Genomic DNA, 18,257 nt, shown 5'->3' on the forward strand with positions numbered 1-18,257 from the left:
ACTGACTTATTTTGCTCAGCATAATACTCTCTAGCTCTATCCACATTGTTGCAAATGGCAAGATTTTATTCTTTTTATGGCTGTGTAATATTTTATATATAACTATAACTATATAACTATGTGTGTGTGTGAGTACACACACACACACACACACACACATATATTATATATGTCACTTCTTTATCCATTCATCAATAGACATGAACATTTGGGCTTTTTCCATAATTTGGCTATTATAGATCACACTGCTTTAAATTTCAGAGTGCATGTATTCCCTCAAATTAGTATTTTTGTATCCTTTGGGTAAATACCTAGTAGGCAGTTGCTGGATTGTAGGATGGCTCTATTTTAGCTTTTTGAGGAAACTCCATGCTGTTTTCCAGAGTGACTGCACCAGTTTTCATTCCCACCAGCAGTGCAAGAGGGTTCCCCTTTCTCTGCATCTTCGCCAACACCTGTTGTTTCCTGTGTTGTTGATTTTAGCCATTCTGATAGGTGTGAGATGATATCTCATTGTAGTTTTGATTTGTATTTCCCTGATGATCAGTGATGTTGAGCATCTTTTCATGTGTCTGTTAGTTATCTGCATGTCTTCTTTGGGAAGATGTCTATTCGTGTCTTCTGCTGATTTTAATTGGATTATTTTTGGGGGGTGTAGAGTTTTTTATATATATTGCATATTAACCCTTTATCACGGATGTCATTTGCAAATATCTTTTCTCCCATTCTGTAGGCTGCTTTTTAGTTTTGTTGATTGTTTCCTTCATTGTGCAGAAGCTTTTGATCTTGATAAAGTTCCACTAGTTCATGTTTGCTTTTGTTTCCCTTGCCTCTCGTGACGTATCATAAAACTTCTATGGCCCATGTAAAGAAGTTACTGCCTGTGTTCTCCTCTAGGATTTTTATGGTTTCAGGTCGCATATTTAGGGCCTTAATCCATTTTCAATATTTTTATGTATGGTGTAAGAAACTTGTCTAGCTTCATCCTTTTGCATTTTGCTGTCCAGTTTTCCCAACACCATTTGTTGAAGAGACTGTATTTTACCCATTGGATATTCTTTCCTGTTTTGTTAAAGATTAACTGACCATATAGCTGTGGCTTCATTTCTGGGTTTTCTATTCTGTTCCATTGATTTATATGTCTATTTTTGTGTCAGTACCATAATGTTTTACTACACCTTTATAATATAACTTGAAGTCCAGAATTGTGATGCCTCCAGATTTGCTTTTCTTATTCAAGGTTGCTTTAGTTATTCAGGGTGTTTTGTGGTTCCATACAAATTTTTAGATTGTTTTTTCTAGCTCTATGAAAAATGCTATTGGTATTTTGATAGAGATTGCATTAAATGTGTAGACTGTTTTGGGTAGTATAGACATTTCAATGATATTTGTTCTTCCAATCCATGAGCATGGAATGGCTTTCCATATTTTTGTCACCTTCAATGAAATCCTAGCAATTTAAAAGAATAATATCAATCGTTCTCTTTGGAATTTTACAGTTTAGTGGGCACAATAAATAATTTCACCAAATGTGGTGAATATCACGATAGGACAATGAAATATGCTGGCATATGTATTCTAATCTAGAGAGTAGGAAAAGTCATCCTGATTTTAAATGAGATATGATAAATGTTTAATTAGGAGACAATGCAGAGAAGAGAAAGGGTGTTAAAGGGTAAGAGGAAAATATGCAAACATCAAGAATAAAAACTGGAACAGTATTTTCTGAGAAATGAAGAAGATAGAATAAGGTAAAACAATATAATTGGTTGGTACAGAATGGTAATGAAGTGGGTACAGGTGGCAGTGATGTATCTGGAGATGAGGATAAGATTATGGAAGATGTATAAATAAGGCGATAGAGTCCAAAAAATTAGAATAATAAAAGATTATTTTTGTAAAGAATATTATGTCTTTTTAATAGAACAGGCTTAGCACACATACACACACATACACACATACACACACACACACATTTTCCCAATAAAACACAAAAATTTGCATGAGTATAACCCAGGTTTGTAAGACTTTAGATTTATATTTCTCTTGCCCTGTACCTTGTTGAAGATTTTTAAGCTAAGAGGTAACATGACCAGATTTGTGACGTTGAAAATCACCTCCTTGGGGCACCTGCATGGCTCAGTTGGTTAAGTGTCCAACTTCAGCTCACATCATGATCTCAAGGTTAGTGAGTTCGAGCTCCATATCAGGCTGTCAGTACAGAGCCCACTTTGGATCCTCTGTCTCCTTCTCTCTCTGCCCCTCCCCTGATCATGCTTTCTCTCTCGCAAAAATAAACATTTTTTAAAATTATTTAAAAAAAGAAAAGAAAAATCACCTTTATAATGGAAAACTCTTTGGAGTAGACTGGGAGGGGTGGCAGACATTAATTAGGAGATTGCTACAGTGGTCCAGATAAGATACGATGCAGGACAAAACCAGGGTGATAGCCAGAGGATGGAGACATATAGATGGGCCGGGAAGGGGTTTCAGAGAAGACTGCATATGATTATTTTGGCACTGAGATTAAAAGTAAAGAAGAGTAAAATATGCATCCCAAGTTTCTTATTTTGGCTACCATAAAAAAACTATTTAAAAAGTCAAATAATTCAAAGATAGAATGGGACACAGAAATAGGTGGAGCCAGGAAGTAATGGGAATTTTGGGATATATGATAGAAGACAACATAGTTGTCTTCTAGGGGACAGGCTAGTTAAGACTCAAGTTTCAGAACAGTGTTAGGTTTGAAAAAATGCCAAGATTTTTTCCAATTCTAAATTTCTGTGAATACATGATCTGTTTGTCTGTTTTAAGTACTTAGTAGACTGCCTCCTACATTAAAAAGTCTATTTTTTAGTTGGTTATGTATCAGAAGAAAAATAATTTATGAAAAAATATGTATACGGCCAGTGGAAAAGCCCTGTGTTTTTTATATCAATTGAATTTTAAAGAAGTCTATAAAATATGTCAATTTCCAAACAAACAAACAAACAAACAAACAAACAAACAAACAAACAAACAAAGGATATCCTGGTTGAAAGTGTACTCTCCCAAAATCATATAGAGAAGAATCTTTGAAATAAAATTCCATCCCTCTGGTTTCTCTGAAGACAGAGCCTCTGAATCTACAAATATTTTACTGACGAGAGGTAAAATCAGTTTGCAGTTATGGTATATATTCTAAACTTATCATGAAAAGTTCAAAACGTCTCACATCATCTCTTAGTTTAGTGATATTAAATGTAACCAGGAGTATGTCACTATTGTATACTCAAGCTCTAGGTTTATGGATGTTTTGTTTTTTCTTGTTAATGTGTCACAGTTTAAATCTTTGAATCATTCAACACTGTGTTTCAAAAGATATATTATTCATTTTTATTTCATTGTAAATTTAGTCCCCTGTGATGTACAGATGTAATTATTTAAAATTTTTGAGAATGATGAAACTGGAATGTTTAGTATTCTCACCTGAAAATTAAGATAACAACTGTGATCGTTGTTTTAATGACATTATGTGAAGAGTTGATATGTGCCAAAATTAATTTTTTTCTGTAATAGCAATGCATGTATTTATAGAACTTTTCTTTTCTGCCTCTCTGAAGCTTCACACTGACCAAGATAAAGGAGATGGAAATTTAAAATACATATTAACAGGAGATGGGGCTGGCAGTCTGTTCGTTATAGATGAAAATACAGGAGATATTCATGCTGCAAAGAAATTAGACAGAGAAGAAAAATCCCTATACATTCTTCGTGCCAAGGCTATAGACAGAAAGACTGGGCGGCAGGTGGAGCCGGAATCTGAATTTATTATTAAAATCCATGATATCAATGACAATGAACCAAAATTCACAAAAGACTTATACACTGCCAGTGTTCCTGAAATGTCTGGAGTCGGTAGGTATATGTTAATCCATGTAAACTAACATTTTTATTTGTTTGCTAAGGTAATAATTATGGACATACAGTTACTATATATGGTTCTTTCAAGATGAGAACTATAACTGAAAACTACTATTTAGTTTTAACTTCTCACTTCTAATTATTTTCAATTGTATATATTTCAATGATTCCTGCTATGGTGTTCCTTATACCTAAAATGATCTAAAAATATGATCTAACAATATGATTAATGAGAGCAGTTATTCCATTGCATTTCTACCAACACCTTCACCTCTACTCAACTGCTATTCAAATAGCAGTCAAGATGAATGTATTTCTGCTTGAAATAAAAAGGGGATATCAAATAGTGTCAGCAGTTTTGGACAGTTTTGCTTGCATTATTTTGCATAACAACTAATACTTGCATTTGACAAATTTCTTTTGATCATCTCATTTGATCATTGAAACAACTTCATGTGGAAAGCATGGGAAATAGAACTTTAAATCCCCATTCTGTTAATTAGGAGCCAGGATTCTGAATGATTAAGCAGCTGAATTAAGATCAAATAACCTGGTAGCCTAATAACAATATTCCAAGCCTTTTAATATTATTTTAGTTGTGTTCTACTACCAAATAATAGTTTATCATGCAAACTGAAAATAATTGTTTCATTTTTTAGGGCTGCCTACAATTTTAAGAAACATTTGTTATTATGTAATTTATCTGTATGTGTATGTTTAGATGTCTTAATAAAATAAGAGCTATTAAGTCATTACATATTTAAAAAGAAGTGATGTAAACTTGCTATAGTATCCAAAATATGCACAACTTATTTTCAAAATTTGATACTATGTAGTTGGATGTTATTTCAAAATCATTGTTCAGTGATTAACTTTGACATTATTACAATTAGTACATGTTTCAGTCTAAAATAGTTTTTTTATGAGGAAAACAAAATTATAACCACCTTTGCTGAGTGAAATGATATAAGATGTTTCTTAACTATGTGTGTCATCTAGACAGAAGAACCAGGGGTTTGCAAAGAAGTTATTTCTTTTCACCTCAAATGAAATCTCATCCATCTGAGAAAAGAGGCAGTTCTCTTATCTTTTAGGTATTCATTTCAATAATATGAAAGAGAGTTATCAAATTAGACAGGAGTCCTAGGAAATCATACAGCCTAGGATGAAATATGAGTTGCTGTGTTTTCTTTAATATTTTAAAATATGTTAGCTTGGTATAGATCCGTGGAAGTACTGGACTGATCCATATAGGTCGACCAGTGGGATAATGTAGATACATATGATGATGTCTTTATGGGCTTATATTTGAGATGAAGATACATCTAAAATCATACTTTCCATTTCAACTGCCTGTTGATGAGTATTCTAAAGTAGTTTGGTTTTCTGGTAACACCCTTTAACCTTTATAACACATTATTGTTTATCCTGCATATATGTTATTTTACCAGGTATTTTGACAAATAGTACAAAAACTGTCACTTGTCCTTCTGGAAATAGATTTGATATACATACAGGAATAAAAAGTATAATTTGGATGACAGATATTTGAATAAGACACATTTTGATAGTAACTGATTTATAGTTGATTAACTTTTAAAGTTTTCAAAGAATTAACTCAATTAACTCATTTTAAAAACCAGAATACTTATTTATCAGAGACTATTTATATTTAAACTCAGATACCTGCATTTCTCCCATATATTTTGTGCAATTTAATGGAATATTATCTCTTATTCTGTATATTCCGATCATTTATCTAATTCAAACATATTCTATCTCATCTAGGTTACATTAATATTTATCAAATACGTAATAATATCAGGACTAGAGTAAGCACTTGTATATTTTATTTAAAAAAATCTTTGCTCATTCCATACCATAAAATACAGAATATATAAGTTTATACATGGAAGAAGGCTTATAGATTATTTTGTGCAAAAAGCCCTTCCTGTAAGGCAATCTATATTTATATAAACTTTAAATTATGGGCAGCACAATTTCTTATTGTTGCAGCCTTAAAAATGCGTATTTGGTGGGGTACCTGGGTGGCTCAGTTGGTTAAGCAGCTATCTTTGGCTCAGGTCATGATCTCGCAGTCTGTGAGTTCAAGCCCCACGTCGGGCTCTGTGCTGACAGATCACAACCTGGAGCCTGCTTCAGATTCTGTGTCTCCCTCACTCTCTACCCCTCCCCTGCTCTGTCTCTCTTTCTCTCTCAAAAATAAATAAACATTATTTTTTTAAGTGAGAATTTGGGTAATTGTCAATTTTATTGCCTCTGTGCCTAGAATTCCAACAAAACAGAAAAACAACAACAACAACAACAACAACTTGGAGATATATGGCTCTGGTTGCAGCTTTTCATATTAATAAAAGAGGATTTAAAAGTTACAGATATATCTTGATCCTATTTATGGAGGATAGTTATTATTAGTACTAAGATTGACATCACTGTATTAATTGCTTCCTGTTTGGCCCAACGATAGACTTCGTATGTATATCTAGTTTTAAATATAAATGTACATATTATACACACACATGGAAGACACTACATTTGATTTAAGCACTTATTTTAATAAATAAGTAAAAATGAGCCCAAAAGAATTAAACTGGCTTGCCCCAAAACATAGTTTATTACTATACTATTGTAAACAGAAAAACAATGTTTAATAAATGCAGGGAAAGCTGGATAATTTTAATGCCTTACTATTTGTCCCCACTGTAAAATAGTTATGCTTATTATGCAAAATATAGTTTGGAACACTTCCAATTTTATTAGATTCTTAGTAATTCCTCAAAAGCAACATTTTTTAAATTTTTATCTCTCAATTCAAATGCCCCCTCATTAAAATTAAATCCAAATAAGAGGAAAGAGAGTGAGTGCATTTTGCATTAAGATTTTAGACCTGTTAATATATAAAACATGTCTAAATAAAGTCCATAAATTTTATATTTTTAAATTATACGGTTCTTTTGTCATAAGTAATCCTGTTTTAAGGGAAAATAAATATTAACTCACTATAATTTTGTAGATGTTATTTCTATGCTTTTACTGATATAAATAATCAATTGCAGAGAAAAACTAAAGGATGATCTTAAACTAATAGTTAAAGCACATGCATAATCGGACAACAAAAAGTGCTTCTATAAATCAAGTAATGCACAGTCATTTAATTCTAATATTATCTTTCTTATAATAGTGATTTTCACTTAAACCAGAGCTAAAAAACTACTACCATTAACTTTGGGGGTAAATAAAGTCTTCTAAAATAAAATGAAATTTCTTTGTTATTATCCTACCCTTCTCCCCAATATACCCCCTAATGGTCTCCTCGATACTGTCCCTTTCTTCCTATTTATTTTTGTCCGAATTGTCTCTCCTGTTTCTCTCACACCAACTCCTCTCCTTGCTCTATCTCTCTGCCCCTACTTCCTTCTGTCAAAACCATATACCACATTCCATTGTGTTGCTCAGAATCACTTTTTAGTTGAAATTACAAGACTCTAATTAATTGTTGAAATCTTAAATGCATTAGCATCTTCTGATCAGAACACATAATCTGGACAATATTTAAGGATATATAATGAAGGAAAATGGGATGCATTGATTTTAATATTTATAGCAGAGCCCAACTTTTTTCTCATTGACTGGGTAGTTCACCATACTGGTCTCTCAAAAACTTACCCAGTTCCTCTCCAACGCCATCACTTCAACAAGAAATCTTTTTGCAGTTTTCACAGTTGGCACATATAACTCATCAATGAACCCTTTATGACTTAACCCAAGCCCTTTCTTAGCATTCACTACCTGTGGATTCAATAACGTGTCTAATCACAGCCATAATGCCAGACAAGCCACTTAGTAAAAATTTAGAGTGGTGTTTCTTTCCTCAGATTGCCTAGGATGCATCCCATCTCTGTCACCTACCAGGTGACCATGAGCCACTTCTATATGTCTCAAGGCCTATAGCTTATGCTAATCATAAGAATAAAGTAATGATACAAATTAAGGGCTGGGTATTCTGCCTCGTCTACCTTACGGTCTATAAACGTACATTCTCATTATGACTTTCTGCTGGAAACCATGCTGGGCTTCAGTTAAAATCTGAATAAGACCAGACAGGCCCCTGCCTTTGGAGAGATTACATCATACAGGACAAAGCCTGCAAATAAATTTATCATGATACGACAAATATGTCATATGATACATTTGTCATTTAAGCTTCACTATAATTTTTTAATCTTTGTTTAATATAAAAGTAAAATATTTAGATTTGAGAGCAAATGAAAATTATAAGTATTTCAGAAAATTCAGAGGGAGATAAAAATCAAAATCTTTTAATTCATTTTTATAAACATATATTTACGAAATTGGTGCAAAAAACGTAAAAACCACCTTCTAATTTTATTGCTAAATAGTACTAACTGATAATAAGTCATTGCATTTATGAAAAAAAAAGTACAACTCTCAATTCCCTAATGTCCAACACATTAGGTACTTCTCTTTTTTCATTCTGCTATTATAAATACCATAGTATTAAGCTGTCAGTGTTTATCAGTGTTTATCAGCATTCCTAATCATTACCATGATTCTACAAGAACAGATCGTAGTTTATATGAGTGTTTTTAACATTTTAGTTACATTACAAAATTGATTTTTATTATTTAGATTGAATTATTTGTTTCTTTTTTAGATCAAGTATTTTTGGATATGTTCAAAGATCACATACCTACAATAAAAAGCAAACAATAGAAAACAAATTTAACAGCAAAATACATTATTAAAAGTGTCAAAAGGTATAGAGAAGTGTTTTTACCTGTTTTCGCTATGAAATTATACCCACAGTAAAAGAAAAATGAAACTGGTTAGGAAAATACCAGTCATGAAATTGATGAATTCACTACTTACATTTAGAATACTGATTACACTTAATAATTCATGTTTCAAATAATCCTCAAGTATGAAAATAATTGTTATTCTCACTAATATATGTTCACATAAAATTATATTTAAAAATGCAATATAAGTCAGAAAAATACTTTAGTTGAACTTATAAACATTATTGTATTCTATTGTATTATACATACTATATTATAATATAACTATTATTTTTGCCTTGGTCTGGCTAGGACATGAGTGAGTGTTCTTTAAATGACAAAGGAGTACCCCTGGGATGGACGAGTGAGTTGTACTGTGTCTTCTTGCAGAACATATCAATTCTGTTGCAGCTGAGGAAACAGAGGCCTCAAGAGAAAGAACTCAAGTTCTATGCTAATTAATTTTGAAAAAAAAAAACCATAAAAACGAATGCTGCTAGATTCCTGTGTTAGTATTCAGATACATTGATGGGAAATGAGCTGTTAGTATAATCTTAACATACAATTAATAATTTTTAAGCATATACATGCAAATTTTGAGAAACATTCATTACAACTAAATTAGACCAGTTCTGAATGTGTTACGTATGGGGGTTTTAAAGTAAGTGATATGGCCAATGTGGAATTTGCCCTGTCCTAAAGAATTTCACAATCTGGGTAGAATCAGAGTCAAACTTTGGAAAATTCTATGTAGTATACTAGAAAATGTCATACAAACTCATTTTGCCCAAGGGATACATGGTAGGCTTTAATCAATAGTAGTTTTACAACCATGCTTTGAATCTTTATAGCGATTAGTGAGATATCAGAAAAGTCCATTAATATACTGCATTATGTTTAGCCCCTTTAAAACCTTTTTATCTTTTAAATATAAAAAATTGTGATAAAGTTAAAAGACAGTGGTTTAAGTTTCAGAAAATAAAATTAAACAGAGTAGTGTTAAATTATAATATTGCATGTGACAAAATCTATACTTTCTTAATTTGGGGGAAATATCTACTGATTTACTTATGTGCAGCAAATAATATGTAGCATATCAATAGATGTAATCATATATGACTCTGTTAACTATATTTTAAAGGGAGGCCCAGATGCTTAATAATCATTTATATCTTACACACACACAAAATTACAGGTCAATTTTATGCCATTTTTCCCCATGAAAACAGGGTCCCTCTATTTTTTATTCTATGTATAATATACATTTAATTTATCAGGGTAAAAAGCAACCTGGATGTTACCAATACTGGTTTTATCTTTGAATATACATTTCCAGTAAGCAAGAAATGCATTAATTGAAAATTGCATGCACATTGTATTCAGTGAAAAATTGTTCCTCACAATATTTTTGGTCAACTAAAAGTGCAGTGCATTTGTCTCATTATATTCATTTTTGTGATAAAATAGGTTGCTGATTTTTTTCTCAGATAGCTCAAACAATAAAATTACGGGGTATTTACATTTTTAAAAAAATGAAAAAGAGAAGTGTTTTGTTTTTTTTTGTTGTTGTTGTTTTGAGGCAGCATCATTTCAACACATTTCTTTGAACATGTGCCATCATCTAACACACCACATGACCCACGAGCAATAATTTTTTGGAAAGACCATTTCAAAGTTAGAAGTATTTAAGTATCTTTGTTTGGGTGGGTGGGATTCGTGTAGGTACGTCTGTCATACAAGTGACCGCAACAGATGCAGATGATGCCAACTATGGAAACAGTGCAAAAGTGGTCTACAGCATACTGCAAGGACAGCCATATTTTTCCGTGGACCCAGAATCAGGTAATAGCCTTTCATACTTGGTTTCTTTCTCATCTCATTATGTAATACATCCGGATGCACAATTATAGATTTTTCTGTATTTTAAGAGCTATTGATTCAGTATCATGCTTCCACTTATTCCCCATAGTTATTCCATGGAAATAAAAGCAAATTTCATATTATTTAAATAGATTATTTGAACTGTTATCCTTTTAGACTATTATCTACAGAGTTTAAATTTATGACACCAAATACAAAATTTGAAATTTAGCACTTTTTGTGTCCTAGGAAATACTCAAAACAGAAAGAATGTGAAAATCATCAAATTAAGTAAGCTTATTCATCTGAAGATTTTTTTAATGAGGTTAATTTTTTTAAATCAAAAAATATAATTAAATTGATTTAGCCAAGCTCATTCCCTGTACAATAGCCAGTGGAAGAATTCTGTCTGTTCTGTCCATTACATTAAATTGGTTATGGATTTCATACAGTTAGGTACACCAGCTTTTTGGTTGTTTGTTATGATGAACTTCTATAAAATAGATCTTGCATAGGTTAATCTTAGAACTCAGTGATTAAATTGTAAAATATTTGTCTACTTTTTCTAAAAGGCATAATAAAAACTGCACTACCAGACATGAGCAGAGAAAATAGAGAACAGTACCAAGTGGTTATACAAGCCAAAGACATGGGCGGCCAGATGGGAGGCCTTTCTGGAACCACCACCGTAAACATCACTCTGACAGATGTCAACAACAATCCTCCACGATTTCCCCAGAGTAAGGAAGGTTTTATTTCTCTCGTGTAGGAAGCCTTCTCCAACACACTACGAATAGAGGCTTATATTTGTACCAGTGTTTTCACTATTCAGTTGTGAACAAAGACAAATCCACAACCTATCCCTCCGACAAAATATGATAATTTCCCATAAATTGACTTCCCAATATTGGCTGTGATCATCTCAATCTTTCTCTTATCTGTTTCACGGTGTAGAGCATGGACTCTTAGTTCTGACAGCCTGGTTTCAAATCCCATGTCTGTCACTCGTCAGACCTCAGTTATCTGAGATTATCTTATACACAGTTATCCTATCTGTATATAAGAATTATACTCCCTTATTTAATTGATTCTAAAACACAGACTTGATATTTTAAAGTCTCAGATATCAGATACTAGTATTACAATCAACACAAAATGGGTTCAAATGGCAACACTTGTTTTTCTTAATGGCCCTTTGAGTTGTGGTATGCCTTCTTTCTGATGGCATCTGAGACATGTTTGCTAGTATCTGTTATCTACTTGTAAAGGTCAAATCAGTCAATACCCTTTTAGTCATCACCATTTTAGGCACGTATGTTAAATCCTGAATGCTTTGCATGCCATGAATTCCCACACAAACAGATTCCAATCCTTTCCATTTTGCAGTGAATACAAATATGAAGGGCCTATTTTGAAATGTTCAGTTGAGGGGGTCTCAAATTTAAATTTATGATATTGAATCTAATACATTAGAGCATTTTTCCAAGCTAATCAAAATTAAACTATTTGATGATTCAGCTTTGGATGGTTGACATATGTATCTGATAAATGTTTTAAAAAGTTTGCTAAGAATATGAACAATAAGCCTAATTAACATAAATCTAAACTTTGCATTCAGTTTCCTTAAATATAAACTGAAACAGTATGACTTGATGAATTTTCAAATGGCTTGGCACTCTATAATTCCATGATCCATTATAATCTTAGCAAAAAGGTTTAGAACAATAATAGTAGTAATAACAAAAAATGTTTAAGAACTATCCCCGGGCTAAACATATAAAAGACATAATTTCATGTAATTCTCATTAAAAAAAACTATGAGATGATTGCTGTCATTATCACCCAATTTTATAGATGAAGAAATCAAGGGTTAGAGAATTTAACTTGCCCAGTGATGAGAATTCAAATCCAGGCAGCTGGATTTAGAAGTCCTCCTTAATCACCAAACAAATTAGAAAGAGAAGACTTTGAATCAGAGAGACTTAGTTTTGCATGCTGTTTTTCTCAATTTTATAGGATTGTTTCCTTGAGCCCCATCCCTACCTTGGTATTATGAGGACGGATATTAGAATTAAATAAATTAATATAGAGGGCCTTTGACCTTATACAGAATGCAGCACATTTTACATGTTTAAAAACATTTCTAACTTTCATTAACTTTTTTTTTAACTTTTTCCTATTGATTCTTGAACAAATTGTCACAAACTAAAATCCTTTCAAGGACACCACAATGCAATATAATTGGCTGGAACTGAAGGAAACAGAAACATTCATATCCCTTAAAGGCATTAACAAGCAAAAAGGAAGGAAGGAAGGAAGGAAGGAAGGAAGGAAGGAAGGAAGGAAGGAAATTCCTGTGTATGGGTTTATTTTTCTATCTCTGACCTAGAATATAAGAATAAGTGCATGTTTTTGAAATAATTTGAAAGTTGTGAAAATGTATAATGACAATATTGAAAGCTCCAGATAAGCGGTAAATAATTGGTTTTCTTGCCCTCTTAAGTAAAAGTTCTGGATTCTAATATCGTGCCTACCATCTGTTATCTCAATAACCTTGGAGCATCCACTTAATCTTCCTGGAACTTATATTTCTCATTTACAAAGTGAGAGTGCTCTGCCTTTATAAATTATTTTTCCAATTTAATAAATCTATAATTTTTGACAGCTTACAATTCAATATGATGAAAAACTCTCCCAGTTTAAAATTAATTTATTGAAGTAAAAAAGGCAGAGGAAAAGAAAGGTTTTTGTTATCTGAAGATGAAATGCCAAAACAGCTCTGATTGAATTTTCAGGTACGTATCAATTTAATTCTCCCGAGTCCGTACCTCTTGGAACCCATGTTGGAAGGATAAAAGCCGATGACCCTGATGTGGGGGAGAATGCTGAAATGGAATACAGCATTGCTGAAGGAGATGGAACAGACATGTTTGATGTCATCACTGACAAGGACACACAGGAAGGGATTATAACTGTCAAACAGGTTTCTTTACACTGTCTTCATTTTTTCATTGAGTGCTTATAGTTTATTTTTGCTTTTCAGTTAAGGGAAGAAAAGCCTAGGATTTATTTTTCCCATCTTTACAGTCTTCATAGAAGGGGGTATAGTTGTGGCTTCATCTCAAGTTACGCATCTTCACCACTGACACTTAAAAAGTGATACAAAGCCTTAATTGCTTGTGCTTATAGCAGACACTCAAGGTAGGACCAGATAGCCTCGAAAGTCCTTGTTTTATACCCTCCCTGGCTGAAAAAATAGGCATGCAGTCATAACTTTATTTCACACACTTTTCAAAATATTCCAATTTGTCTCTTCAAGCCGATGAAACTTGAAGATGTGTGTTTTACTTTGGATTTCTTGATTTTTAACGCAGTGTGGGAGAACATTATGAAACTTTATCTAGAGTAATCCAGCTAAATATTGATCATGTTCTATTTTCCTGATTTTTCTGTTTCCATTCACATCTTGCTTTCCATAGTGTTCAGATGAATGAAATATGCTTTTTCTTTTTAAAATATCAGTTTTAGAAATGTTGGAACTAAGGGGGCAACTTATATGAGCAGTTTGCTAAATCTCTATTTTATATTTACTCTGATTTTAACTTTGTATAACTTTAATAATAATAGTAAATAATCTGTATATCCATTAGATAATACATTTGCCTGTGACCATCAAAATGTGAATTGCATTAATAAGTGGGATTCAGTCTTAATGTGCATACCATTATATTCAGTTACCCCCTATGAATAAGTGTAAGACAAAACAAAAAATTACTAGTTTATTTGATATACCTATGCAGCAATAACTGAGGAAGTTTTTTAATCACAATTCCTGGCACCAGTAACAGAGCTGGATATTCAAATTTAATATTGTCTTCCCTTGTCATATCTGCTATATTATACTAATTTTTTCTTATTTAACTCCAGAATTTAGATTTTGAAAGCAAAATGCTGTACACTTTAAGAGTGGATGCAAGTAACACTCACCCTGATCCACGATTTCTACACCTGGGACCTTTCAAAGACACAGCTGTGGTCAAAATATCTGTAGAAGATATAGATGAGCCTCCTGTGTTTAGTAAACTTTATTACTTGATAGAAGTAGATGAAGATGTAAAGGAGGGCAGCATCATTGGACAGGTTACAGCATATGATCCAGATGCTATGAACAATTTAATAAAGTAAGTATTTTGTGATAATTTAAGTTTGCAGAAAAATAATCATCGTCCATTTACAAGCTGTTTGAAAAAAATAACATGGTACTATGTATGATCAAGTACAGTGATAAGACTAAATCCTTCCATAGCACGATTCTTAGTTGAACTAACTTCTAAGTGATCTCAATATATTCTTGTATTTGACTCATCATTTTGCAAGGTAGATCCTATTATTATACCTGACTGCAGATGATAATATTAAGACACAGCATTTAAATAACTTGCCAAACAATTAGTCAGTGGCAAAGCTGGGTTTGAGAATCAGGCCATCTGGCTCTAAGAGTCTGTGATTTTAATCCTCCGCTGTAGTGATTCTTATCTCATTGCCTCTCTTGGAGAAGTCATAGTTGAAATAATAAATGACCTAGACAAATAAATTAGAAGAAAAATTTTTTCTAGGAATGCTATTAAGAGATAATTTGAAAATGTGGAAACATCTTTTAAAAATAGTCACTAGGCATCAAAATTTTTGGAAAAAAACAATATGTCAACCTTTTCTAATAACAGAGAATTAGTAAAGAAAGTAATGATACTCGCAAATATAAAACATATTAAAATTAGTATCACATTGTGTAGTATAGCGTAAATACTTTCCCAAAGTTTGAATATAGCATGGACCATTTCAAAGATTTCAAATATGCCAGAATCTTAAGTGATTGTTTTATATGGTTCTTAAGGGGAATGTAAATATAGTTGTGAAATTAATGAATGAATACAATGGGTGGTTGAAGATGAGTGTCTGATTGTGGCATTAAATTCATGACATGAGACTGTCAAACATGTTGCCTATCCCTTCTTCTGTAAAATAATGGTTACTATTTATTGAGCACCTGGTATAAACTAGAGAGTCTGAAGAGATATATATTTATTAGCTCAGCTCAGCCTCATTACAACTTTATTGGGCAGGTACAACTCTTATCACCCAAATTTTATAGAAGAATAGAGATGCAAAGAGTTAAGGACACAGTGTAATAGTTAGCAGACCAAGGATTCAAACTTCAGTTGATCTGAATACATAGCCAATTCTTTAGCAGTCATACTCTGCTTTCCTAATGACCTGTTTACTAATTAGAGATAATTAATATAATGTGCTGCATTTGTAGACTAATTTGACTGACTTCAGTTATACAAGGTAGATCCCTCAGGGACAAAATTATGCAAAAGGCAAACATGTATTTTGCCCCTCAGAATTTGGTCTAGTTTCTCTTCATTTTCCCCATTTCCCACAGTAGGGAGTTTCATCAGCTCCAGCTACAGACATGTTAGCTTAGAAAATTTCAGCCTTTTTAAGAAAATTATTTTAATGTTTATTTATGAGAGAGAGAGAGATTCCAAACAGGGGAGGGGCAGAGAGAGAGGGAGACGCAGAATCCGAAACAGGCTCCAGGCTCTGAGCTGTCAGCAAAGAGCCCGACACGGGGCTCGAACCCACAAGCCATGAGAACATGACCTGAGCCGGTCGGACATTTAACCAACTGAGCCACCCAGACACCCCAGAAAATTACAACCTTTTCATTCTTCTTTTTGAACACTTGTATTAAGGTATTATTGACCAACAATAAGCTGCACAACTTTAATCTGTATGATTTGAGAAACTCTTGTATATTCTTACACCCATTAAAACATCATCAAATTCAAGATAATGTAGATATACTTTACCCCAAAAAGTTTCTTCATGTCTTTTTAATGCCTCCCTTTCAAACTTCCCAAAACCCACCCCTGACCCCCAGGCAAACAACGATCGGGTTTGTGTTGATATAGGTCAGAATGGATTCTGTTTTCTTGAATTTATACCAATGCAATCATACAGTGTTTATTCTCTTTCGTCTAACTTGTTTCACTTAGCGTAACCATATTGAGACTTTTCCATGTTGTTATGTACATCAGTAGTTGATCCCTCCAATTGCTGAAAAGTATTCCAATGTACAGAAATACCACATTTTGTTTACCTGTTCACTGATCAGTTGATAAGTACATATACAAATATTTGCGCATTGGTATTTGTATAGTTATATGTTTTCACTTTTCTTGAAAACATACCTAGAAGAATTATGATCAGATCATCAAGCAGATATGTATTTAACGCTTAAGAAACCAGCATATTATTTAAAGTTAAACAATGGCTATACAATTTTACATTTTAAAGTGGCTATACAGTTTAAAGTGGCTATACAATTTTACATTTTTACCAGCAATTATGATGGATTCAGTTTCTATATAGCCTCACCAATACTTGGGAGCCTCTTTAGCCATTCTAATAGGGGTATAATTGTATCTCTATGCCGATATGTTGAGCGTTTTTTCATATGTTCAATATGAAATATGTTTGATTTATTTTTCATATATTGAACAAGCTCTGCATTATTGGGATAAATGTCACTTAGCCACATTATGTTATTGTTATTATATATTGTTGAATTCAATTCACTAAAGTTTAAAAATAATTTTGCACTTTTTTTAGAAGGGGAAGGGGAGAGGGAGAGGGAGAGAGAATCTTAAGCACACTCCAGCACAGGGAGAGTCCGATGCAGGGCTCAATCTCAGGAACTGTCAGATCGTGACCTGAGCCAAAATCAAGATTAATGCTTGACTGACTAAGCCACCCAGGCGCCCCAGCACTTATTGTCATTGGGACATAATTTTACAGTTTTGTTTTCATGTAACATCTGTTTGGATTTAGAGTCATCGTAAAACTGTCTCACAGAATGCAATCTTAAGTATAAGATCCTCTTTTAATTTTTTGGAAGAGTTTGCATAGAAGTGACATTATTTTTCCCTAAATGTTTAGTACAATTTAAAAGCAAAGGATGATATTCCTTTTTTCTATGAGTCACAACTACAAATCCTATTTCCTTACCAGTTGTAAGACTTCAGTTTATCTTAACTCTTACATGAGCCTGTTTGGCTTTGTTTTCCTTTTCCTTCATCTTTCAGGGAATTTGGTAGTTTCATCAAAGTTGAAAAAAAGTTGTTCATAATATTCCTATTGTCCTTTTGATACCTCTAATAATAATAGTCCTCCATGATACTGTTAATTTGTATCTACTTCTGTCTTTTTGCTGACCTGTGTGATTAAATGATTTTTTCAATTGTTTGTTTTCTCTTTTTTTTTTTTCTCTGATTATTCTTTCTTCAGCTTACATTGAGTTTCATTTGCTGTTCTTGCCTATTTCCTTGATTCAGAAGCTGAGATCATTGATTTGAGACTCATTCCTATTTTCATACGTACATTTTAGTGCTAAATAAATTTTTTATTTATATTTATTTATTTTTATTTATTGAGGTACAGCTTTAGAGGCCAAAGCTGTTTTTTCTACCAATACAGTAAAACTTTTGCATTGCCCTAATCTTTATTGTTCTCTTTGTAACTTGTCAGTTGTTCCTTAGGATGCTTTTAAATTGTGTCACTACTTTTAAGTAATTTGATTATGATGCTCCTGTCTATAGTATGCTTCAT

General features: G+C 32.7%; 1 protein-coding gene across 3 annotated transcripts in view; it reads left to right on the plus strand.

Moving 5' to 3' along the window:
- Positions 1-18,257, plus strand: part of CDH9 (cadherin 9) — an 88,506-nt gene that overhangs the window by 50,996 nt on the left and 19,253 nt on the right. For 2 of the 3 annotated variants that reach the window (XM_047862011.1, XM_047862020.1), the window contains exons 2-6: positions 3,603-3,897; positions 10,446-10,565; positions 11,156-11,323; positions 13,379-13,566; positions 14,511-14,764. In XM_047862011.1, the coding sequence (XP_047717967.1) occupies positions 3,603-3,897; positions 10,446-10,565; positions 11,156-11,323; positions 13,379-13,566; positions 14,511-14,764 (1,025 nt within the window). The remainder of the gene's footprint in view (positions 1-3,602; positions 3,898-10,445; positions 10,566-11,155; positions 11,324-13,378; positions 13,567-14,510; positions 14,765-18,257) is intronic. The other variant, XM_047862024.1, reaches the window with a different exon arrangement.

Source organism: Prionailurus viverrinus, chromosome A1, assembly GCF_022837055.1.
Source record: "Prionailurus viverrinus isolate Anna chromosome A1, UM_Priviv_1.0, whole genome shotgun sequence".
NCBI classification, from domain to species: domain Eukaryota; kingdom Metazoa; phylum Chordata; class Mammalia; order Carnivora; family Felidae; genus Prionailurus; species Prionailurus viverrinus.